Consider the following 27,613-nt stretch of genomic DNA (forward strand, 5'->3'; position numbering starts at 1 on the left):
ATCTACATTCAGATAGTCATATGTAATTGATCGGCTTGGGGGAGCAAGTCATTTTCAACGGAAGTTCCTTCATATGGACCCAGGGTTCTTCCTCCTTACACTGTGATGACAGGGGCCATTCCATCCCTACAGTCACAGGACTTTTCCTGAATTCCCCACCCAGTAAATTACAAGGCACCTTTTATCACCAGGTGCCCAATGACTGTCGCTTTTTTAGTAGAATTTCCAAAGTTGATCATTCTTGCTAATAGATTAATTCATTGCCTAAGATAAATTATTAATGATAGAAAATATTTAGACCTTGAGCCCAGAGCACAAGTTTGATAAACATTACACTTGTCCCAACATTGATTTACTTAATTAAAAACAAATACCTCATTTTTAAAATGCTTTCGAAACCATACTTAAAAGTTAATTGTTTCTTAGAAAAAATAAAATTAAACATCAGAAGCAACTTTTACATTCTCTTTTAAATAAAATAAAAGGTAACCACTTAACATAGGATGATCACTTTTCATGTATACCATTGTTGGGTGTATTTTAAATTCTTCTGTTAAACTTTAGTTACACAATAATTTACTTTGTTTTATTGCTAGAGACAGTCAATGAATATGAGAAGTTTCTCACCTAATCAGGTAGTAGTTTTCTTCCTGAGAGGTATGAGACCATGACCATTTTTACGAAGAATGAAAAAAAAAAAAAAGGGAGGGAGGGAAAGAGGGAGGGAGAGAGAGAGAGAACCGTTTTCTGCCCAAATGCATGCTTTTCCAATTTCCTCCCTTTAATCCTTCCCAAATCCAACACCAATATGGTGATCTAATTCTAATGAATCAAATTCTGCTTTTAAATCCAGCAGTCCCATTGACATTATTCAAATGCTGAATCTGACTTTTTATGCTAATTTAAACTTAGTAAGAATTTTTAAATAAGGGAGATAATTAATCCCAGCAAATCGTATTTCTAGTTAAATGTCATATAATTAAAGTAACTCCACTTTTTACTCTAAAATTAGAAACCTGATGTGAAAGTTTGTTTCTCAGTTTGCGGTTTCGCTCCGCTCCTGTCTCCCGCAGATTGGCACTCACTGCTCTGGTGGCAGCAGAATCTCCTCACTGCAAAGCTCAAATACCAATTTGATTCCAACGCAACTGTCACAACGCCCTGAAGCAAGCTAAAAACAAGGAAAAACGCTTTGGTATGATTTCACTTTCCATGTGTTCTTTAATGAAAAAGTTATCATTCTAAATATTGGTGTTTACTCCCAGTTAAATACATATACATATATATATATATATATATATATATATATATATATATATATATATATATGAACAAGAAACTGAGATTCAGTTGCTATTATTTCACGGGGAAATATAACAGGCCTGATGTTTTCCTGACAATTCTGTTATTTTCTGGTGTGGAAACACTGTATTTATCATATACTGTATGGCTGGTGATTCAGATATTGTAGAGACCTTATGGTGAACTGATATAGATGTAAACTCTTTATGCCAGATTGTTTAAGCAAAAAAAAACCAAATGCACTTAATTAACATCTGATGTGTAGCTTTTGCAAACACAAATGCAATATTTGTGTTTGAGCACTGGCAGTAATGACTGTGAACTATGCTATTAATGTCTGGTTTAAAGATGCTTGTGGTAGGACCACGTCTGGAATAAAACAAATAAAAAACTGCGATTCAGACAAAACAATAGTGAAGAGCCCATTAGAACAATGAAAAAGCACGCAGAAGAAACACATGTCCTTTCTTCCCCTATTCTTAAAAACAGTTCCAGGCACCATCATCTGCAATGAATTCAAGGTGAAAAGAGTCTATATATTTTCCTCCATTGAAATAATTTCATCTTAGGGGCTCAGAAGTTGCTTTGGGATGTCTTTAGAAGTTCTGTTTATAATAGTAAGCTCCTCTTTGGTGAAGAGTATTGAAGCATGTGTGAGGAGAGAGCTAAGGTGATGTTTTGGGATATTTGGCATTTTTATATCTGAAGAGAGAACTTCAAATTTGTGGATTACACTACAGATAAGATTTTCGTGGACCAATGTGCAACTCCCTCAGTAAATATGTTTTCATTGAAAGCCTGCTGAGTGCCAGGAACAAGGCAGGTGGCTGGGCATGAAAACATGATGAAGGTTAAAATAAGATAAAACCTAGCCTAAAAGTGGTCTTTGCTTCAGAGAAACAAACAGAGCAAGGCAGCAGACTTGGAACTCAGGTTCAAATATATAAACAGTTATACACCAAAAGCAATTAGTCGTCATTAAATATTGGTATTTTACATTTTTTAGAACATGTACTAAAGAGAAACCACAGCTGAAACAGGACATTTGATGACTAAAACTGTAAAACTCAAGCATAATTGCTAAGTCCGATGCTCCCACGGCAGGAAGAAGACAGGAGTCTTATGCATGTGGCCCAATCCATAGAAAAAAAGGCTAAAGGAGAACCACGTGGCACAGGCTGGCAATGGCTCCCCAGGGATCTGAATTCAAGTTCTACCTCTTCATGGCATGGCATTTTGTTCAGTTGCTTTTCTGCAAAATGGCTATGTTTTCCCTCTCTGCAAGGAATTGTGTCTCAATTTCTCAACTTTAAGTCTTTCAGCGTAGCAATAATTCAAAGAGGAAATTATACCGGTAGGTACACATTAACATCGTCCTGGAATGAAGCCAACCCAGGTGAGGGGGACCTCAGGTGACTGACCTGCTCCCAAATTTTCCATAGTAGGACAGTGCCCTCCACCAGTTATACAGAGACGACACCTAAGTCCTTCACGGTTTCCACCACAGGTTACATATTTAATTACACATTGAAACTTTCATCTTCCATCATCCCAACTAGATTTACAAGCAAACACAGAAAATTATGAAAATAATTTCTTTTAAGTTCCCTAAAACTTAAAAGACTCATTCTAAAACAGGAAATTAGCTTTCAAAGACTAAGTAAAATTTTTGGTGTGGAGTAAATTGCGTTATTCAATGTCAAGAAAAATGCCTGATGCTGTACTTCTTATTTACAGAGAGTGAAGTAGCAGGGCAGCTCTCTCAGTAACCCATTTAAATAACTAAACAGAAGTCCCTGATTCCAAGATGTACCAATTACCTCCATCTATGATTCCTAAAGCATCATATGAAACTATAGTTCAAAGAATTGTCCTGTATTTTTAAACAATGATGCACACAGTATATGCAGGCCATTCATATAACATATCAGCCAGCAGTGTTTAAATTATCCCATAAATGTTTAGAGTTTTTTAAATATATATGTATAAAAGATCTAAAAGTATCAACTATTACTGCTTTGCCCTTATTTACGTTCCCCACGAGCTGGCCAACTACAAACTTTTAAAAGGAATTTGGTTTAAAAGATTTTGTGTGTTTGGCACTGACCGAGAGTGTTAATCATTTCTGAGATCACTTTTTTTCTCTTCTGTTTATAATATTCTTAGGGAACTTCAAAACAGAAACCTGTTCCCTTATAGATTCTGCTTCCTTTTGGGTACTGCGTAGATTAATTTGTCACTGAAAAGTTAACTGTAAGTGTTCAGTTGATAGCACCAATCATTTCTATTTAATTTTTTTAGGAAAAGAAATAAACAGCAACAATGTGTTGAGGCTTTTCTGTTTTGATGGGACAAGTGGAAAAATATGTTGAGAAACTGATATAACTAAAAAAAAATGTTAGAAAAATATATAAAGCCATTAAATTTAAAAATAAGAAGGGAAACCACCATCGTTGGGAACTAAATTCATTGAAAAATTAGATGAATAACATTTATACCCTAATGACAGAGGTGTTATAAATTCTACTTCAATAGATATTACTTTAAAAAAACGAAAGGATTTTACTCCGTATTACATAAATGTTTTTTCAAGGAAGAATTTTTGCAAATAAGGTAACCTAAGATTTGGGCTAATCATGTGTCTTAAGCTTGAATTCCAATCTGGTTTGTGAAATATTAGAAACTAATTGTTTATTCACATCCCTTATTCACTGTTGCTCCTTGAAACATTTTATTTTTCTGTTATCAGCACCTGCTTTGAGACTATTAAATGAGGGGCCTCTGGATGAACAATGGTTGCCTAACCTTGACAACTCGTTTTCATGTTTTTGCACAAACTAAGGCTTCTACCGCTTATCAGGAGATACTAGCAAAAAAGACATGTGGGGAAAATGTGCTATTTTTCCCTTCTTATCTTGACTCGTCCACTGAATCCAATCTGAAACCCAGCTTTTATAAAACTGACCACTGATAAATCTTAATAACTGTCTTTCATGAAAGATGATGGAAAATAATCGCAAGATTGATTTAGAGAAATTATGAAAATAAATTAGAAGTATTACAAATTTAAAAAGGTTTTTCTTATAAATATATGAGATAAATAAATTGATGCAGATATATTTTACAATATTGAGATCATACTGTTTATACTACTTTATATGCTTTGGCCTTGACACTCGTTATTCCCGCTATTTGAGATGTGTCCATATGTCTACATGGCTAACGGCCTCACTCCTTCCAGTCTTTGTTCCAATGCAGCCTTCACAATGAGACCTACTTTGGATTATTTAAAATCGCAATTCACCCTGATCCCTGAACTCATGGTATTTTTGGGGGGAAGGTGGAGGCGCTGTAGCACTTGTCCTTTCCTAACATGCTATATAATTCATTATTGACTAAGCTTCTTACTTGTCTGTCCTCTCACCCCCTGCCCACTGGAATATAAATTATTTGAGGGCATATGAATTCTATTTTGCCCACTGATGGTAGTGCCTGGCATATACTAGGTACTTAATACATACTTGTTGTATTAATTAACTAATTACAAATTCTCTCTCCAGTGTATTGTATATTCCATGTCTCTAAAAATTCTTCCAAAACATTATGCTTAATTGCTTGCATAACTATCTTTCACTTAGGTACGCCATAGTTTATTTAATCATTCTCAAATATTGAAGATTTACAATATTTCCAGTATTTGCTATTACAAATAGTGCTCTGATAAACATACTTGCACATCAGTACACTTATGATTTCCTTAGGATTTATCACTAGAACTAGAATTCCTGCAAGGCAGCTATCTGCATTTTTTAGACTCCTTGATACTTAACCACCAACTCATTTCCAAAAAGTTTAAACCCATTGGTAACACCACTCACAGTCTGAGTGCCTGTAACTACAGATTTACCAGTGTCAAATATTGCCTTGAAAATACCATCTTTAAACACTTTAGTGCCAGTTTTGAACATTTGGTCTTTAACTCAGATATGCTTTTTATATCAGGTTAAAGTTCTTCCCAAATCCCGACCCGTTCATTCTCACAGCATTGCAAAAATGCGAATTAGATTTGTCAAGGGTTTGCCTAAGCAACGCTAAAGCCGGCTCTTCCGGCTCTTCCGTATGCTAACGCTAGGATCCCTGCTTCTATTTCCCACCCACTGAGTAATCCTGGCACTGCACTGCTTAGGTCTGTGGTATAATCCCTTCAGTCTTTAGTGAGGCTCAAATTAGAAACCAGGAAATGGATTTCTGAGAATTTAGTCACAAAATTTACACTTCTACATTTGTGAGACAAATCGTGGGAAAATATGTGAGGTTCAAATGATCAGGGAGCCATCAGTGTCTTCCTTTTCTCCATAACTAAACACTGAAACACATTTATAATCACTCTTTTATACACCTCCTGTCTACAGGGAAGAGAGGAGGAACTGTGTTTGGCACTTAGACATTATTTCAACTTCACAGTCTTATGAGGGAGATACAATAATTACGTCCATTTCATAGATATGGGAACTGAAGCCCGATGAGTTCAAGAACTCTCTGAGGTCCCACAGCCAATCAACAGCAAGGCCAGGATTGGAGCACAGCCCCAAAGCTTGTGCTTTTTTTACTACACTATGCTTGATTACAGACACCATCTCTTTGAGAGAATTCTGCACCAGCGGACGAGTAACCGAAGGCCTTTGTGTGGCTGCGGCAGAGCTGTGCCATAAGGAAATATGTTTCTTATGCCTGCCCACCTCTCGCTCCTTGGGGATCCAGTATTTTCATAACTGCTGAGGTATTAATTGTTACATAACACGGTTTAATTTGTGACCCCTACAAAATGTTACCTAACATGGTTTAATTTGTGACCCCTACAGAAGATATCTGAGAATGAAAGAATTAAGACTCAAATAAATGGCACCATGATGGTGAAGTGCAAGAAATGGGGATGGAGTTTTGGAGAGGGACCGTACTGCCTTTTTCTAAGGTAAACCTTATGTTCAAAGGGGTGAGGGGAAGGCTGGAATAGCAGAGAGAGGCAAGAGTTGGTGAGATCAAGGGGAAGGGAGAATACCATTTCCAGTATCTAGTCTCCCTGTTTCAGAAGCATGTTGTCTAGAGAGCTTTTGCCCACGTGCCTCTAGAACTGATTTCCAGCTGTATGCATCAACTTGGTCACACTGGATGGTCAAGCTCTGAAAGACTTTCCTACCAGCTGAAAGTAACCTCTACCCAAGTCCTTACCCCCAAGTGTCTCCATCACACCCCAGGACACAGCCTCACACCTGGCACAGGAGCAGGCCTCCACGATCCTAGCCCAGCATCAGGAATAACAACCATTCTTATCCTCAGTGGCCATGCTGCAGGGATCATTATATCTCTTGAATATCACTGTAGGGGACTTTCAACGAATATCTGACGAGGGCTTCTAGCCTCTCTGTTCAGCTTAGGAAGACATGGATGAGAGTAAGAGCCAATTCAATGAGCCCCAATTGTAACTTATAATGCAGGAGGGACGAAACTAAGAGTATCTCAGGATTCTATTATCAAGTTTAAAAACAGAAACAGAACCTGTTAAACCACATCTTCGGGCAGGTGCAGCTCCCAGGTCAGGTTCAAGAGCATTGAAATCCCTCCTTGTGAACCAGCCCAGTTGCTTCCTTCTTTGGACAAGAGTACGCTTCTCAGGCAGGTCGGCCTCACCAAAGAGAAAAACGCTGCAGCCAGGAACGTGCAGGACCAGATTCTCAGCAAGGCCTATGGGTAGTGGGAGATGTTAACAACATTAAATTAAAATCAGGCCTAATGAAAGAAAATAAAGCATACAATTTTTTATTGTGGTAAAATATATTTAACACAAAATTTGCCATTTTAACCATTTCTAAGTGTATAATTCAGTGGCATTAAGTACATTCCCATCATGTAACCATCGCCACTAAAGCATATAATTCGTACTCATTTTAAAAATTAAAGTTTGAGCATAATTTATTTTCCCATGAAGTTAGTCACATAATAAAAGTTTGTCTTTGCACAAAGAGGCTTGAATTTCTAAGCCATTACAAATCTAATTTCACAAGGGACAGTCATCACTAATGTTAATGAATTGGTGTCTTCCATTTTTGAACAATTTTATAACAGCTCCAAATTGTGTATATTGTTAACAGAAGTTCAAAAAAAAAGTATAAGGGCCAGATCTGCACTGTCCAATACACCGACATGTGCTATTAAATTTTAATTTTAATTAATTAAAATGAAAGATAGTTAAAAATTAAGTTTTCCAGTTGCACTAGCCACATTTCAAGGGCTCAGTAACCACACATGGCTAGTGGTCTCCCTATTGGACAGCAAAGATATAGAACATTTCCTTCATCGCTAAAAGTTCTATTGGACAACACTGGAGCAGATGTCCTATAAAGAAGCCTAACATTTAAACATAATTTTATGAAGACTACTCTGAAGGGCAACATTTTTTTATCCTCTTCTTTCATTCTTTCTACCTATCTTCTCAAGGCAGATTACAGAATTGCTATACCGTTTTTTTCTAGTGAACTGCTTCAGAGAACCTCTGCAGCTAATAGCATTTTTTCGTGGGGGCAAATCACAATCCCCTGTAAGCAAGGATAAAGACAGCATACATTTTTATCTGATGTATAAAACGTAGGTATTGGGGAATTTTGGTACTGGCCCAGGGCAGCAGAAATATGGGCCTTCTTTATTGGAGGTACATCATGGAACGGGAGAGGCTGCGAGAGGGCCTCTAGCCACAAAACTCAAGGAAACCTCTCCAACTGCAATTTTAGGATTTGTTACTTGTTTCAAATGTAGACTGCCATGTTGATGGGAGGGGCGAAATGTGGAGGATACTAAAGAAGATTTTATACTTCTGGGTTGTATGAAGTCTTGGAAAATGTTCTTTCTCTGCGTCAGGTAGGGACGCCAGCACCAGAAGCCACGAAGCCTCACACGGCTCTAAGGTACTCACGGGCCACGGCTCCTGAGGGGTGGTGGGGCCAGACGCCAGGACACATCCAGTCAGCTGAGGTTTCAGAATTGCAAAGTAATGTTTAGGCAGTTAGCTAAATTTTCCCCTCTAATCTAGAATGGCAGAGGGTGAGGGTGGCAGAAGAAGGGGAGAACATTTAGGAGAGCTAGGATGTTAAGACATCTTCACATCTGACAACTCTCCCAATTGTTCGCATCACTGGTATCTGCTCCAACCGTAACTTAGTGACTCATACTCTGGCTGCTGCAGCAGCCTAAAACACAAACTGCAATGCCTAAGGCCTCTCCTACTAGACAGTGTAACATGTTTCCTGGCTCTGCCCAGTTCTTTGCCTGCCCAGGCCAGCGCTTCCAATTGGAGCTGCAGTTCTGGAGGATTGCGTAAGTTTATAAAGCCCAGAATGCTGTAAAGGAGGATTCTTGGGGCCTTGTTCCGAAAGGGCAAAGCAGTGGAAAATATCTGCAGTAGCAATCTCCAGCTGTCAGCAATTGGGGGTGGAGGACACGGGTGCATTCTGGTTTGGTAGAAATAGCATATGTTTTTGAGGCCAGAAGATACGGGTTTGAATACCATTTCTGCACCTTAATAGCTAATTGGGATCTTGAACAATTTGCTTAACATCTCTGAGCATCAACTTCTCTATCTGTAAAATGAAAAAGAAGAAAACACATCTTCCACTAAAGATCCCTTACCTAGAAATGTGGCAATTAAAAACAAAAGCATTTATGTGGGCTTTCCTGTATAAACTGTATTTCAGGGTAGCCAGATAGCCTGAACTGATGAAGGAAATAATTTTTTAATAGGAAAAAACCCAACTAATAAATGTAGAATTGTATAATTAGAAAATCACAATTTTGCAGCCCTTAAGAAAATAACTGTTTCAGACAAAGATTATCAATGGGTATACCCTCATGAAAAGGCAATTAGGAACAAAGGCAATTCATATTTCCATCACCAGATGTTAGATAACCAGACATTGTGGCCTCCTGTTATGACGCAATATAAAGTGCACAGCCCACCTTTGAAGAATTTTTGCTAAAAAAATTGGGCTTCAAACCAATCGAGTCTGTAGTGCTAACTTAGAGGTTGTAGAAAAGGTGAGCTATAAAGATACAAATTAAATGACACCACAAGGGGGCAAACAGACCTACCAAGACATGGGAATTCTATGGGACAACTGACCCAGTTTCCACAACCAATGAGTGAATGGGGAGGATAGGGTGGGGGATGCAGGAGAACCGGTCTAGGTCAACAATCAATGTGATATGTGAACCATGTGTAGATGCAGCTTCGAATATTCAAATAAGTCCATCAAAAAGGACATTTGCCTGGATTACACACTGGGAGTTAGATGGTACCAAAGAATTATCATCTTGTTGTGTGTGATGATGGCACTGTGGTTAGTAGAAAAATGTCCCTATTGCTCAAAGATATATATTAAATATGTGTGGGTAAAATAATATGCTCTTTGGAACTTGCTTTAAAGTACTTTAGTAAAACCAAAGGGAAAAAAAGGGAGATGAGAGGAATGGAGAGAAAAATAAAGTAAGCAAAGAAAAAAACAAAAAGAAAGACAAGCACCTTATAGAATAGATGGCGAGATTAAGATTAAATAAACTAAGAAAAGTATTTAGCACAATGCCTGGTACACAGTACCCGCTAGCTTTCTTTCTCCTTTGCAAGCCTACACCACTATTCTGAACTCTGAAAATTCTGAATACCTTCCTGCATTGGTACATCCCCACTTACTAGAAATTCCTGTATATTTTAACAACACTCCTTTTCCATTATCTCTTTTACACAAATTTGTTGTGGAAGGAATCAAACTTAATTTTTGTTCTCTAATGAAGCAAGAAAATAAAATATTTCATTATTCTCATACAGTGAAAAGGCAACCAAAACCAAAATGATGTTTAGTAACAGAGACAGTACACTACACTCTTCATACTGAAGGATGTATCATTTATGTTTCTAATGACTGCAACCCAAAGGCCCATACAGGTAGGTATTTATAACTCCCCTGAAAAGTAAATGTAGATTGCCTGCATGTCAAAGAAATGTCTCTCAAATTTAGTCAGAAAAATACTTACTAGCAAGTATTTTATTTGTTGTATAAATTTCATATTCGAATGAGGTAGTTTTAATTTTATCATTTTATTTTCATAATTAATCTATATAACAATCACTCTATGTAATTTCAAATTACGCAAACAAATAGGTCTCTTAAAGAAGATAAAAATTCTGAATACTTCAAGCTCAAGCGTGTGGGAAACTAAGTTTCATCAGTTTTCAGGTAAGTGGCATTATTATTATTTAAAGCAACAGTTCTGTGTACATTTTTTGTAAAACCATTTTCCTCTCTCCAGTGGAGTCAAGCATTTCCAGAGCAGTGACTTTTAGCATTTTCAATTATTACCAAGAAATCAGAACTACTGAACTAATTCCTGCATTATAATTGTGCTCTCCCTCCACTGAAATTCATTTCTCTCTCTCTTGTGTTCATGTAGTATTTAACAGCTTTTATTGGCTAGAATGTCAAATCTAATCTAGATAATCTACTTGTATTTCTACTTGTATTTCATAGTCAACTGTGAACTTTTGTTTCTCTCCATTTAAGTTTCAAACTCCCTGAACAATTAAGGTTTGCTTTTTGTTTGATTGTTTGTTTTCCCCCTCCCTTTTTCTCCCTCCTCCCCTTTTTCTCCCTCTCCCCCTTTTTGCCACTCCACCCCTTTTTCCTCTCTCTCCCCAACTCTGATTCAAGCCATTGTTCAGTCTAGTTGTGGAGGATGCTCCCTGGCCCATAATTGGTATTATGAGCCTTGCTCTCTACCTGGCAGCCCATGGCAGCCCAGCTCCAGGTCCAGCCATTGTTCACAATCTTAGCTGTGGAGGGCAGAGCTCGCTGACCCATATGGGAATTGAACTGGCGACCTCGCTGTTAGGAGCACAGCACTACAACCACCTGAGCCACCAGGCTGCCCCAGGGTTTGTTAATTAAGTTGAATGAACTGAATTGGTTTCCTATGCACTTTGAAGATGTTACTGTAAACTAGGAAGAGCAGTGTCTATCCCAAACCTACTCTTACGCCACCATCACTGTGCTTACAAAATGCAAGCTGGGTTTAACACGAGCAGGAGTACAATAAATCTGTAGTGAGAAACCATGAGATCAATCTTCCATTGTTGTCATCGTATTTTATGAGCTGTCCTCAGAACAGAAGTTCCATCCACAACTGTGACAGCCACCTGTACCAGTGAGCTACCTGAGCCAGTCAGTACTGACAAGACCTGATACACGTCTGAATCACCTTGCTGAAATGGTATGATGCCATCCCGCCGTCTTGAAACAGGCAAAGCAAAACTCTGCAGCTTCCTAAATTGCTCTTTATTAAAAGAACAATATTTTTTGTTTTCTTCCATTTTTGACAGGTTTTTCCCAAAACTATTATTGATAGTTCTTTCCATTTTCATCAGTTATATTCTATAAAGGCTGATTTGATGACAATATTTTTAAAAATATATTTAAACCTTCATGATTAGCTGTACTTATTTACTCAAAAATGATTTTTAGCCATTTCTATACAGGTATATTTATCATTTCCTCTCTTAACTTTAGAGACTTCTATGAATTTGTTTATTTTTCTTTGCAAAAGAAGGATCAATGAGATGTTTCTCTGTGCAATGAGAATTTAAGCTTCATATTCTTAACAAAATGTTTTTCTCTGAGCCTGTAACAGACATAAGTGTGACTGAAAGGTGGTGTTTATTAAGAATATACAATAGTTAAAGTAGGACAGGAAGACAGTATTTAAGAATCTGCTTAATTACATGTATATGCCTATGTGATAGTTAACACACTTCGCGTCTTTGGTGGTATTTAATAAGTTCTCTTCCCTTCACTTTTGTTTCTTTCAGGAGTAATTTAGGACTATTCGCATAAATGGAGTTGTAAATTAACTGTTAAACAGAATTGCACTTCAGCAGCTCAAGGAACATAACTGGTAAGCTCACTTTTGTTACATTTTCCATAGCAGCCAAAATGAATGCACAACTAGAGAAAAAAACTTAAAGTCTGTCATTCCTTTTCCTCTGGGATTAGATAAATTCTCTTTCCTCTAGCCCATGTATAGCATAACTGCATGGCTTATTTTAAACCAGAACGCTAATGATACTCAAAAGAGTATCAAATCTTGGCAATCAAAAAAGAGTATTTTCAACCCCATAACCTCATACACAATAACAAGCAGAGGTAAAAAAGCACAGAATCTAAAAATTAATATGGGTGCTAGACTTGAAATCTTACAAGCATCCTCTAGTTTTAGTATAGCTCTCTTAATATAGCCAAGTTTTTTGTTTAGTTGAGTTTTTTATTTGGTATTTTTTAATGAGAAGGAAAAAAAAAAAGATTCTCTACCAGAAGCCATAAAAATCTCTCAGATGGTAAAACAGATAGCCCTAAAAGTTTGTGCCTAAATTCATACACATACCTAAAATAAAACTGGCCGATTAATCTTGCTACAGTACTTTGAAAATGAAGACACTTGAAAATACATGTACTAGTGTGATGCTGCACTGCCGCTAATTAAGTGCAGACTAGGAAAAATTATTCTTAGTTTAGTCTATGGAAGCGGGTGGTGGAAATTTCTCTCTTTGCAATTCAAAATTATTTTAAAGATAGAGCATTTCTTTTCCAATGTCTTCATTAAACAGAGCTGTTAAGAATTGTCTCCCAACCATCCCCAAAGAGCACAAAGCTACCCAGTATTCACCCCATATGCTCGGCTTTGAAGTGTGAAGCTGTGACCATCCCACTAGACTCTTACGCCACCATCAAAGCCATCTCATTATGCCCAGTGCTGAGAGTTAAAGCACGAGGCCCTAACCGCTCCAACACAAACACTGCATTAACAAAGCAACCGCAATATTCCTCCCCCACATGGCTAGAACTTGAAGAAATTTTTACCATATGTACACATGCACGAGATACGAAAATTTATTGTGCTAGAACATCGAGAAGTACATTAAACATGATGACTAGAACTGGATGTTATTCTAAGGGACTGGAAAAAAATAAAATGCAGCTGATCTTTATGATGAAAGAACAGAAACATTAGGCTGAAAAACGAGATGAAGTGCAATTCCTAAATTGCATTTCTACTGACACATGCTGTTGCCTGTTCTTTCTTGAGATAGCAGAAAACGATTTAAGGGGGGAAAACAAAACTCTGCAGCTTATCACTGGATGCTACTGTTTCTCATGCTTCATTTCTAAAGGACAAATAAGCTTACAAATAATGATATGGAGATAACAGTATCTATGATTCAAAATAAACAGGGCTTGCTAAAAAAAATTTCACTTTTGTCACTGAGATGCCAATTTATTGTTGGCATGGTGGTGAAAAATAAAATGCAATGAAAAAACTTGTTACATATTATGAAAATGAGGTCATGAGGAAATGAGGATCAGAGCTTGATTAACTGTCATGTAAAAATTAGTTTTAAATACTTGTACTTAATAATTCTATTCCTTTCTTTTGGCTCTAGAGAAATTCTTGCATTTGTGCACAAGAAAGACATTCTATTAAAGAATGTTCACTGCTACATTATTCGTAGTAGGAAAAAGGAGAAATAATCTGAATGTCCACAAATAGGGAACCAGATAAAAGGGGATATATACATACTATGGTAACTATACAGCAGTTTAAAAGTAATGAAATAGAACTATACATAATACCAAGGATAGATTTCCAAGATATCTTGCTGAATAAAAAAGCTATAGTATGATTTCATTTATGATACAAACACATACGAGCAATACTACTGGATTTATGAATATATATATATATATATATGAAAAATTCTAAATTCAGTGAGTATACTCTACTGATACCAGAACTTGGCAGGGGACCAGGGACCAGGGAATCAGGAATGGGGGTAATGGTCAGAGGTGAACTTTAACCTCACTTATAATGCTTGAAATTTTGTAAAAGAAAAAAGAATGTTCCAGGCAAGGTCTAATAAATAAGCAGTTGTCAGGCTCCTTTGTTCTGCTGTTGTCTTGATGAAAAACTATGAGTAAGTTTCTTAATGTTTCTAGGTCTATTTTCCAGCTATGGAATGAAAAAATTCATGTATCCTCTATACTCATCATAAATATATGAATTATGTGTCCCCAAATTCCTAATATACAATATACTTTCACGGCCAATGTATCAGCAATGTATAGACAGTCTTCAATATAAAGCCCACTCCCCACAGTAACAAAGAGTTAACTTAGTCCCCACCCAACCAATGCTCCCAAAATGGCAAATAGATAGTTTGCATGAGTTAATTTGGTTTCCATGTATGTATTTGCAACCACGTATCTTCCTGTCCACTGGCCACTGACAACACTCAGCCTCTCAGTAGTCTCAAGCCCACACCAAACTCTTGCCATCTCCCGTCACCAACAAGTCAAGTCCTCCCATCTCCCTCCCCACAGTCCCTCTCCTCTTTGCTACCTCTCAGGGGATGTCCATTTCCACATATCCATGCCCACTTCTTTAAATCTCCGTTTGGAGAAAATCGCTTCTTGCCCAGTATTGATATTCCTTCCACATGGAGAGAGTTCTGCTGGTCTTGCTAGCTCTTATCGGTTAAATTGTCCCCTCCCCAAATGCATATGTTGAAGTCGTAGCCCCCAGGACCTCATAATGTGGCTTTATTTGGGAATAGGGTCATTGCGGACATAATTAGTGAAGATGAGGTCATATACTGGAGTAGGGTGGGACTCTAATCCAATATGACTGGTGTCCTCATAAAAAGGGGAACTTTGGACACAGATAATATACAAGGGGAATGTCATGTGAACATGAATGCCATCTACCAGCCAAAATGGAACAGATCTTCCCTCACAGCCCTCAGAGGGAACCATGCTGACCTCCACCCTCCAGAACTGTGTTTATCTATAAATATCTCTTGTTTAAACTGCCCAGGCTATGGCACTCTGTTACTGTAGCCCACAGGAAATTAAAACATTGCCTTTGCTCCCTCCCAACATTTATTCCCTGATGGGGAGTTGGGGAGAGAAGCTGGGTTTGCGTAGGCCTACGCCTTCCACCCTCTTCCTTCTTGAGAGCTAGCTGCCAGCAGGACACACGCTCTGCTCCGTTCCGTCTTTGCCACAAGCGTTCCAAGGGCAGCCCTGTGCTGTCCAGGGCCACCCGACTGGCTGCATGAATCTGTCTAATTCTCCAGCTGGATAAACTCAGCTGTCAAGGTTAGTTTCACCAGTAATGAAGTTAGCATTTCCACTTCTCATCTGCCTTTCTCTATTGTCGAATCGGTTCAAAATTTCGGAAAGGAAGAAGTGTACTATTTATAATGCCCTCCTCTTGAACCTTGCCCCAGTCCTCATCTTCCTCAGAGCAGGAAGTGAGGTGGCCACCTTCTTTCTCTGTTCTATTGCTACAGAATAAATTAGTGCCCTGCTTTTCCAAGGCCTCTCCTTGTGGGTGTTACAAATTCAAAAATGAACACTGACTGTTACACTATAACAATTCTATACCCCTCAAGGTAGCAGATAACTCAGACTCTCAATGAAACAGTCACACGTAGGCTACAGGGGAAAGAAACGCACTACAATTACTATCTCAAGAAATTATCTTACTACATATTTTTGGTTAAATAAAATTGAAGAACGAGTTATTTAACATACACAAATTTAATAGTCAAGCAATAAATGATAATTAACCTAATTAATAATGATGTTATAACCACAGCTGTCACTATTATCATATATTCTGGGTCTCATGAATAAGCGCTCCCCCACTTGACCAATGGTGACCAGGTAGATGGCTGGTGGGTACCTGAGGGTGTGGAGAAACGTGGGCTGACGCACTTAATCTTCTAAGCCCATGAATGCCACTAGCATCACTAGGTCATTTCTTCAGAATTGTCTAATCCTAGTGGCCTTGACACAGGAAGTCACAACAAATGCAACGAATCAGGGATAAAAAGGAAAAGGAATTCAGGAAAAGCATCTCCAAGGTCAGGGGGCCTGGGCTCAAACAGTTAGCATGGTACCAATCACCTGTTATAAATCCCCTATTAGGCCCATATTCTCTAAAACACCATCAGTAATCATTAAAAAATCAGTCTCTGGGGATGTAGATAACGAATAACTATTCAAAATCAGAAAACCTAGATGAGAGCCCCTAAACATTGAGTGCCCCTAGGGCTGCTTTGGCTAGTAAGGGGTAATTATTAATGGCTCCCACAACCACCCCTGGCTTAATCCTGAGTATCCTAAGTGATCCTTTCCCTAGATGAAGTGGCAGTGGGGAGGTGGGTCTCCCAGGTTTTAACTCTAAACCTTACAAGTTCTAGACTAGCAAAGAATTACAAGAAGTGTACAGTCAGGCAGCAAGATTTCATCCACTTCACCTATTCAATCCAATTAGAAGATTTTTATAGTACATTTATTCAACATTTTCACTAAACCCTATTCAATAAACATCAAGAGTGAAACAGGGAAGGAGGGAAAGCTAATACCAGGGTATGTTATCAAGCTGGGCATCCCTGTGAGCGGCTGGGGCTTGATCATGCTGGAATGGGCCTCAGAATTGTCTATCTCAGGGACAAAAGACAAGATCATTTCTCTACCAGCTGGGGTCATGGGTTGCCTCGTAGGGTTTTTAACTTGCTTGAACTTCAGGTTATCGCAGAGCCAAAGTAAGAGAAAGGACTGCAGCACTTTCAAGTATGGTTGGGTTCACCTATAATTGTCAGTCATGGAAGAATAAGTTAGTTTATCTCAGTTCTCCCATTTGGCCGTTTCCTTCCTCATTAGGACCTCTGTGCTACAGTGGGAGATATCATCCTGTTGCATTTATTAAGCCTGCAGCAATAAGCATTTATGAACACACTGGTAACTCTCCTTCGTAGTTAAAATGTACTAAAGTCACTGGAAATCAGTCTTAATATTTTAAGTCTTTTCCCAATGCACCACTCTTTTTTCCCCCAGCTTTTTATATGGTGGCAGTATTGTATAATTCTCAAACTAAACGCTACGTCCTGAAACTATGTATGTATGCTTGTAAAATCAACTACTGTTTTTACGCTATGGCCATGAAGGCAGTGCTGATGGTGGAGAGAACTATATCAGAACCCAGCCTCTAAATCGACTAATCTCAACCAAATACAAAGCTGTTTTATGAGACAATCTCCATAGCAACTGGAGAATCAGAGTAGAAAATTCTTGAAGTGAAAAGTTGTTCCTGATTTGCCAGATCAGCGCATGTTTTGACAATCTGTAATAAAGTAATCAAAGGGTCTCAAGACTATCACACAAGTGTTGACATCGTGTGAATTCGCCATGGCACATGTCCTCCAAGTCATATAAATACTCGAAAAAACATCAAACGAGGCTGATAAGTCTAATCAAATTCATTAATGTTTTCTATATTTTAAGATAAATAAAAAAAGAAATCAATCATGTAAGAGCTATTTCTTTATATATATAGCTTACTTAGCTAACACTTTATCTTTCCAGGCGCTTCTCAATAACGTCAATTTATACAGCATTGTACAAGCATGATTTCATTTGATTAATGACATGAAACAAAAAGCAAGTTTCCAAATCCTTAAAATTCATATCTATGGTCCAGACTTTGAAAGCTGAGTGTTATGAACTTACATGTTAAGTAAGCCCATTTTCACTGGTAAATCATGGGGAGAATTTCTGAGCACCTTCTGCCTTGACCCTTTCCCTCCATTTTCACGTAATCCTTCTCGTGAAGGTGAAACAGGGTCATGTTTCAGGGACACTGGCTCCTGCACGTGAAAACATTGACTAAGGAAGAAGTGGAAAACACACAGGAAGCACTATGACCCACAGGAACCCTTCACAGAAGTTGTCTACAAAAAATTTATATAAGTCCAAAAAACAACAATAAATATCTTCAAAAGAATAATGTTCCTGGAAATTTACCGCTGATTCCAAATTAGGTGAATTCATTGTTCTTTTAGGATCCGAGATAATTAAAAACCATCCAGGAGAATTAGAGAAGTAGGGACTTCCAAGTCAAAGCAGGAGTGTGGATCCCTAGCTTTACTTTCATGTCTTCCAAAAGCCCCAGGAAAAAGATGGTAAAGATATATATTTTTAAAAGCACTGACTCACTCAAACAAATAGAAGAGTAGGCAACAGTATTGGAACTTGAAGAGTAGATATAAGAGGAGTTGGTGATTTAACAGACCCAAGGCAGCAAGAGGCACTGCAGCCACCTGACTTACCACAGGTACCTGAAAATGGTCCGAATCAGCAGCCTCACTTTAGGAGGAAGATAAAGGCAAAGATCAAAGCAGGTAGACTGGTGGGAAGTCTATTTAAGCAGTAGTTGGATCCCACCGTCCACACTGCCCTGCCCCTACCGTGGCAGAAAACACAAGAGGTAAAACCCAAGGGGTCTGGGCTGGGGGATACCAGGCACAGGTGAAGGCACAGGTGATTAATGAAAAGAGGGGAATTAAGAGAATATTTACAAACTAAATGCGGAGACTTTTCCAGCCGTCTTCCACAACTCAGTTCCTAAAACACAGACAGCTATGTATAGACTTCAGGTTGAAGACTGGAAGATCCTTCGCTGGGGAACTTGAACTGACCAAGAGAAAAGACCAAAAAAATACTGAAATGAGGGGTTCCCAAAGAAACGACCCAGCCAGATAAGCCTACAGTTGACAAATGCCACCTATGCTCAGAGTATCCATCAATCTTTTAGTGTCTACTCTTAGGGTAAGCAGCCAACCATGGACCATCAGACATCTGAGGAAAGCCTTTAAAACCAATAAGGAAAAACAACCTAGGGGTGAGGGTGTGGGTGGGGGTTTTGAAAATCTGTAATAAAGTAGTCAAAGGGTGTCAAGTCTATCACACTAGTGTTGACGTCGTATGAATTCGCCATGGCACATGTCCTCCAAGTCATATAAATGCTTGAAAAATCATCTAACGAGGCTAAGTCTAATAAAATTCATTAATGTTTTATGTATTTTAAGATAAATGAAAAAAACCAATCATGCACAGAACATACACTATGCAGGAAGAAGAAAATGTCAATTATCCATTGATACTGCATTCATGGACAACATCAGGATGTTATTTTAAATAATAAAATAAAAGGAATATTTAGAGAGTAAATTGAAAGCACTTGGGAACAAATATAGAAGAAATGAAAAACTTATGTAAGGCTTGGGATATAAAGTAGAGGAAATTTGCCAGAAAGTATTACCGTGTTTCCCCGAAAATAAGGCCTAGCAGGACCATCAGCTCTAATGCGTCTTTTGGAGCAAAAATTAATATAAGACCAGGACTTATTTTACTATAATATAAGACTGGGCCTTATATAATATAATATAATATAATATAATATAATATAATATAATATAATATAATATAATATAATATAATATAATATAATTATGATATAATATAAGACTGGGTCTTATATTAATGTTTGCTCCAAAAGACACATTAGAGCTGATGGTCTGGCTAGGTCTTATTTTCGGGGAAACATGGTATAAAAATACAGTGATGGAAAAAAAGAGAGAAAATAAATATAGAAGACCAGTACAAGGTTCTAATATTCAAGTAATGGGACTTCCAGAAAAAAAAAACCTGAGAAAATGAAAGAAATCATCAATGGAGTAATTCAAGAGAATTGTCCAGCACTGAAGGACAAGAATTTCAAGGATTCAAACGGCTTACCAAGTCTCCAGCACAATGAATGAAAACAGACCCAGACAAAGAAACATCACAGAAATTTCAGAACTTGGAACAAAGTGAAGATCTTACAAGCTTCCAGGGAGAAATGACAGATCACATACAAAGATCAGGAATTATAAAGGCTTCAGAAGTCTCAATAGCAACATGAAAATAATAATTTAATGGCACAGTGTCTTCAAATATTCCAACATGGAATTCTATACCTAGTCAAGCTAACAATTATTTCCAACCTGGAATTCTATACCTAGCCAAGCTAACAAGTAAATGTGAAGACAGAGTAGTGGCATTTTTAGACATGCAAGGTCTGAAAACTGTATTTCTTGCATGCCCTTCCCCTACCTATTTTAAAGCTACTAGAAGATGTGTTCACCAAAACAAGGACATAAATTTGAGAGAGAGAACACATGAGATTCAGGAACCAGGGAATCCAACACAGAGAAAAGATAAAGGGAACAACCAGGAGAACCCAGAATGAGTTATTCTCAACAAACTGAGAGCAAACGGTTCTAATTAGAACAGGTCAGAGTTCTAGAACATATTTCTTTAAGAAGATGAAATTGATAGAACACGCAACACGTGGAGTGTTTTATCTGAATGCATGGAGAAATGTTATTGACAGAGAATATGGGATTAAAACAGTGATAAGTATATAAAAAAACTAAACAATAAAAAGATAATGATCAACTCCAGCAAAAAGAAAAAGCTGTGCAGAAAGAGTAAAATAATAATAACATTTTAAAGGATTCATTGTGAATAATGTTTATATAGTCATGATAATGTAATCACTAAGTATTGATCCAAATTTTGTATAACTATATCGAGCAGAGGAAGGATTAGGAAGTAACAGTGTGCACGTGTGCGCATGTGTGTGTGTGTGCGTGTGTGTGCGTGTGTGTGTGTTGGGTGAGGTGAGAGAGTTAAATTTTCATCTTCTGCAGTAAAAAGTCAATAAGCAATGCATAAAACTGAGAAACCAAGAAGTACCAATATAAGTGTGATATTTACTTATCCGGAGTTGAATCCTACATGATAAAAGAGTTGAAGAAAAGGAAACTGAAGTTTGTGCACGGGGAGGGGGAAAGGTGCGTAATGTAGGTACCTACAGTTTTTAAAACAAACCTGGTACAACATTGGATGTTCACCCACATGCATGTATCATTTTGATAACAAAAAGAAGGAAAGGAAGGATGAAAGAAGGAATAGAGGGAAAGACAGAGGGAAGAAGGGAAAAAGGGAGGAGAGAAAAATTTTTAGAGACATATTAGAGATAAAAATGGGATGTAGTCTAACAGATCAAATGTGGTTTTTATAGAAAATAAAAATCAAGTCCAAAACATTAAAAAACAAAACTGTAAGCCTTATATAAATATAGACTAGATTTAAATATAAATAAATATAGATTTATGTGCCTCCTAGCTCTCAACTTTATATCCAACTGCCAAATGACAGCATGTAAAAAATATATTCATGCTCTTTCCCCCCCAAATCTCCTTTCTTCCATCATTTGTAAGTGAAGACACTGTCATACCACTGTTTTGTGTCCCACCCCCCAGCATCCTATGGAGTCTCTCCATTCTCTATTTCTTAGGCCACCATCAACTTTCCAAACTGCTGTGCGTGCTTCCTGTCCGTCCTTTACCATGCAGCCAGAGTGATCTTTCTAAAATTCAAATCCAATCATACCACTTTCTAGCTTAAAACTCTTCACCAGTTCCCATTGCCTTTAGGATAAGGTTTGAACTCCTTCACCTGGCATATAAGGCTGCATGATAGGACCTCTAATTACCGCTTGAGCTTCATTACTTAACATTCCCGGAAATGTCTTCCTCATCTGGCCAGCCACACTGAAGGCCTTTGCAGGTCCTGAAGCCCAGGCTGCTATCGACTCTGAGCCTCGGCATTGCTGGGCCCTTTATTCTAGAAGTTCTTAGACTAAAATTATATGCAAAATTATGTGTGAGTGTGTTTCTATGTATGTATACAAGAAAGCACATGCATAAAAACTTGCATATGATTTTGACAGTATTTAAAAGTCCCCTGAACACCAATTTCGAACCCACTTTAAGAACCCCTTTCTTAAGGTCTGAGAAAGCTTACAGCTGATATCAAAAAATTCTGAAATACATTATTCAGAGTTTTTACATACAAAGTATATATATCAATCAACTATACTTTTTTTCACTAGAATGTTCTCCATTGCTCTTCTTCCCAAAGATAAATTATTATTTTAAACTTGGTTTCTCTGACAAGGGGTTACCCTAGTGAAAACCAATCCCTTCACTATTCTGAGAACAGTGAGCTCCTAGAATTCGAATACTTTTGCCTTATAAGAATGCCTAAGCATGCTGTTATTAAAAATAAATACATAAATAAAATAAAAACCCTTAAAAAATTGGATGCTATTAGATGAACAGCTGTGTAGAAAGGGGAGTGCAAAAATAAAAACTGCATGTTGGAGCATCAAAATAGTAACCATGTACAGTATATGACTGTTTTTAATCAGATGAAGATTGAAGCTATTACATTTCAAATCAAATGTTATAAATTAGTTCAAGAATGCAGCTGAGCTCTCATTTAATTAGAAATGTCCATGTTTAAATCATGAGGTACAGTAGCTGCCAATGAAGCAAAAGGGCAAGGGAAGGGAGAAATACTGTGTCCAGAGCCTCTGATTGTCAACTGTCTCCTACGCAGGATGAACATCTGGGGTGGACTGGTCGTGATGTAATGAAGAACTTCATGTACTAGCTAATTTGAGATTTAATGTAATTGAACATAATTGTTTTGAAGACAATTAAAATCATTACTCTGGTCTGGACAATTCTGAACTCTTCATTTTTGTGTGAAGCGTATTTTCCCCCATGTTGAATTTTAACTCTTTCTTGGATAAAAAGGAAAGCAAATTTTGGGCCAAGGTTTCCCTGGGAAGTAATCCTTAGATTGTCAGGTCATATTAAAATGCAGCACAAGCAGTGAGGTTCTCCTTTGGAAACAAGTCTCATTTCCTATTTCTAGTGCTTGATGTAGCTCAGTTAGAGTCCAAGTCTACATCCCAAATGTTAGACAATTCACTATTAAAGAAAAATGAGGCAACATCATAGAGGGATTTCTGAGGTCATACAGAGAAGAATGCAATTATCCTAAAGCGGACTTTTCCCCAAAGGTTATGAGCCTCTACATGTTGTAATTAACCATGGTGCAGCTGGACAGTCCAGGCAAAAGGTTTTTTCTTTTCTCCCAATTTGCCTAACTCAAAAACACCTCAAGTGACATAGCTCAAATTTTCCAAATTAAACGTAACCCTCGGGCTGAAATCAAGCCTGTGACAGTTCAGTTCTAAAGAAAATCTTAAAGAGAGTTGTGCATAGGGAAAAAAGAAAAGAAAAAAAAGTCAGAGGAAAAGGGGTAGGAATTAACATTTAAGTGGTTTTTCAACCTCATCATTACCCCTGCTCAAGAAAATAAGACACAGATGGGCAAAACACACCATCGTTCTGCCCCGAAGAGTCTAAGGAACTCATTATAAACTACTGTTGTTTCCTCGTGATCTATCATGAATTTGTAAGGGACAAAACGACTGATTTGCTGCATCTCACAGCAGTTAGTGTTCCATGGTGTCACGGCGTGGAAAGTGGAAAGATGAGTCACAAAGACACAGTGTGCCACGGAAAGCCAGGAAAGCTTACTGTTGATATAAGTCTTAAGTCAATTTTTCCAAGAGAGTTGAGGAGCGACTATATTGTCACAACCTGTTGTGATTTGTCAAAATCATTTCCATTAAGACATAACACACTACCCCAAATGTTCTCTTACTTCTGGCCACAGCTCCACACTCTTCCACTCCAACATCAGTGAGAGGATAAATGGGAATGAGGTCCACTGCTCCCAGGCAAGGATGGATTCCCTCTTGAACCTGCATATCGATAGACTGGAAGGCTTCCAAGCAGGCAGCCAGAACAGAATTGCCTTAAAAAGGTATGATTATAAATAGAAAATCACTAAACTTTCAAACACAGGTAAAGAAATAGCTATATTTTATTGCCCCACTAGTTGTTTTTCTTTTGTAATCTGTATAGACTTTTTTTCATCCGAAGTAAAGAAAAATGAAAGATCCAACATTTTCTCCTGCCCCACCTCCCAACTGTCATAGTTTCACATTTCTTCCAGCTTTTTATTCCCCACAGTGGAGGAATTATGCAATATTTATCAGTCTTTAACAACTTTGTGTTTTTTTACAATTGGTTACTTTAACTTCTTCAATTTTATCAAATTAATCTGATAAAACTCCTTGCTATTTTCAGAATGTTTTATGAACTTACATTAAAATATACACACAAACATAAATTTTTAAAATCATAAGTATTCATTTTAGTTTTGCTTTTTCCAATAATTAGATTTTTTCATTAAATTGTTATAGCTACCTACATAGTATAGACACCTAAGAGTTTAATGTTCTTATTCTGAGTTTCCATTAGCAGTATGGTATGACCATTTTAGCAAGACAGATAAACAACAAATAAGCAGTTTTTACATCTTAATGATAAACATTCAAGATAATTTGTCCTGTGTTTACTAGGAATTATCAGTCAGCTCTTTGCTCTCCAAACAAACATACTTTTGAAAAAAACTATCTGCTAAGTTGAAATAAAGTTTATTTGAAAATATTTTGAACCCTTAAGCAATATTAAAGGTTCTAAGGAATATTAAAACAATACAGGTTTTTGTTTAAACAATTATGATCCTTCAAATTCAAGTTGTCCCACCAAACCTTACATGAGACATGGAGCCCATTTCATTTCAACCCATGAACCAACTCAAGATTTCAGACTCCCAACCCAAAATACAACTGTTTAGCATGTTTCAGTCTATGCCAACTTATCAGTGAAATCAAGGCTGACTTCAAAATTATACTTCACAGGTTAAAACTTGAAGATGTTTTTCTTAACCACAAAGCATATGTGATCATCTTCAGGGAAAGACTGTTATTAAATCCCGGACCTCAAGGTTCATTTTAATGAAGAGGAAATGGGATATGTTTGAGATGTGCATGTTCAGAAAAATGCTGAAGTTCTGAGGTAGCCTGTGTAATGGAATACTCAGATTTACACAGGAAATCAATGATTAAAGAGCATGCAGGTCTACCTGAAGCCCACCCTTCATCAAAAGACATATATGTAAAGAAAGAAACTTAAGTCTTACCTAACTCATCAATAGAACCTGCTATTGTAATGACTGATCTGTTGTAGTCTTGATCAGAAAATATATTGAGCACTGATACTTCAGGATGTTTCTGCCCTGTAAAGAAAGCAAACATAAATGCAAGCATTGTTTTTCTGTGATGAAATCTTAATACTTTATACCTTCTGATACAATTAAATTTAGTTTAATAAAAAATTCTGGGGTGTGATCTCTGAAGCGACATCAGCTAATCATAAAATGTGTGGGTAGCAATGTCCACTTCTTACAGCATCTTCCTATATAACCAGATGGCTCAGCTCAGACACTAGGCTTTGGAGTCTTTTTAACTCAGTCTAAGTTGGTAGTTTCTGCTTTCAATTGCCAAATCGTATCACTCTAAATTCTGTTCCTTATCAATCTCATCTTCTAGGCTTTATCAATTTTTCCTTCCCAACCCCAGAAATCAAACTCTCTGGATCAAAATCTGACATCTGGAAAAACTAGGATAGGCCAATTAGTGCCTGAAGCAGAGGTTTCTGGGATGCATGCACCTGTCTACGAGAAACCGTTCTGATTCCACCATCTCTGTTTCAGAGGCCACCAACAGCCTTCAGATGTTAACGACTTCCAGCTTTTGGTGGCCTGTGACTCACTTGAATGTGTAACCTAAAGGAGAAATCTACCATACCCTGTATGGCAGCCACACATAACCCCAAAGTTATTTTTGAAGTTTACAAGCCTGGTTCAGGCCCCTTAAAAGTCCCCCTTAAGCCTACAAAAGGAAATTCAAAGTGAAGGACAAAAGTTTTCAGGCGGTAATTAAAGCTTTCACTATGCCATTATACCTTTGTCGCTCTGTCCCCTGGCAGCTTAACAATTAATCTTTTCAGAAGAGAAGAAAAATAAGTTACATGCAGGAACTACAGAGCTTATAGCAGCCCTATGTTATTAATTTTAACAACGTGAAAAGATAAACTTATATCACTCACTCACAACCAAATGAGCACCTATACAGCCCTGCCCTGGTGTAGGTCTAAAATTTATAACTCAGGGTTTGTTACAGAAGACATTTTAAGCCACTTAAATGTTTTCATATTACATAATTAGAAAAAATATAGGTGATACGGTTTTACTCCACTGACTTAAAAATAAATGCCTTTAAAGTATCTGTAAAACAATAGGTCATTTTCTTAACTAGTGTTACCTTCCCTGCATTTTCATAACTATAAAAGATGAAGCAGGAACAAGATCATACAATCTCCTTTTTGATGTATTTCTTCTAGCTCCTCAAAGAAAAGAGATGATTTTATTTTTTCATCCTAAATCTTCTTCTAAAAAGCTTTTATTCTCAGTTTCATGATTCAATTAAATCAAATGCTGAAAGAATGAAACACTTTCTCCTGCAATTTCTTAGGCATGCATATAGAAAAAAAAATTACTGCTGGCAGGAGGAGCTGTCAGTCTGAATCTCAGCAGAAGTAAATTGGTATTTGTAATGGAGTATAATAGCTATAATTCCATTTGAGCTGCTGCCACTAATAAGCTGATAAAAACTGTGAGTTGAGACCCAGGCATCCATCAGTGTGGCTTCCACAAATGTCTCTGCACATTCACTTACTCACAGAGACAGGTAACCCAATCCCATTAGATGTACTGTGTCTGACAATGAGAGGCCCAAGTGCACTCTTCCCACCAAAACTGCAAAAGCACAGCTGTATACGGATTCCAGAGGAGTTTCCTTATCAGCAATTATCGAGAATTTCCATAGACATTTCCAGCGCCTGCAAAGGTGCGAGATGGTAACTTAAATGTGCTCATTGTTAGAAATGGGCTAGGGAAAACACTTCTTTCTCATGAAAAACAGTAACCAAACCAAAAACGACAATCAGAAATTAAAATATACTGTCTGAAATGCTTTAAGGCTATGGTCCTAATGCTTGCCTGTTGCCAAAAAACTTGATTTAATAACAAAGCTTTTCTATTTAAACCACTGTAAGTCTGTAAATACTTTGTGTGTGTGTGTGTGTGTGTGTGTGTGTGTGTGTGTGTGTGTAAAAACAAATGATACGTAGAACTGTGTGTCATCACATGAACATTTTAACTAGGGTTAAAAAAAAAGCAAAGAGTAGTATCTCTCATAGTAAATATTGGCCCAAAGAGTAAGAAGGCTTGAGTTCCAGTCTTCTGAATTGCTAAGTGATCTGAAGCACATCATTTAACTGCAATTGCCTGAGTCTTTACATGGAGAAAATAGAGTAGAAATAATAATACTCTAATAATAGCATGGGCTTTGTTGGCGGGAGTGCTTTGAAAAGTAGTGGGTATTTGGCAAGTTTATTTTTTATGTAACCTGCCTAATAAAAAGCATAATGTACAATTAT

The 27,613-nt window shown here is 37.5% G+C and overlaps 1 protein-coding gene across 6 annotated transcripts in view; it reads right to left on the minus strand.

Annotated features, from left to right (window-relative positions):
• Window positions 1-27,613, minus strand: part of FTCDNL1 (formiminotransferase cyclodeaminase N-terminal like) — a 74,878-nt gene that overhangs the window by 2,852 nt on the left and 44,413 nt on the right. For all 6 annotated transcript variants that reach the window (XM_074339735.2, XM_074339730.2, XM_074339728.2 and 3 more), the window contains 3 exons: window positions 25,254-25,349; window positions 23,868-24,020; window positions 6,859-7,044 (listed from right to left, as the gene is read on the minus strand). In XM_074339735.2, coding sequence (XP_074195836.2) covers window positions 6,859-7,044; window positions 23,868-24,020; window positions 25,254-25,349 — 435 coding nt within the window. The remainder of the gene's footprint in view (window positions 1-6,858; window positions 7,045-23,867; window positions 24,021-25,253; window positions 25,350-27,613) is intronic.

This window comes from Rhinolophus sinicus, chromosome 17, assembly GCF_057876585.1.
Source record: "Rhinolophus sinicus isolate RSI-liver-muscle chromosome 17, RSI-T2T, whole genome shotgun sequence".
NCBI lineage: Eukaryota > Metazoa > Chordata > Mammalia > Chiroptera > Rhinolophidae > Rhinolophus > Rhinolophus sinicus.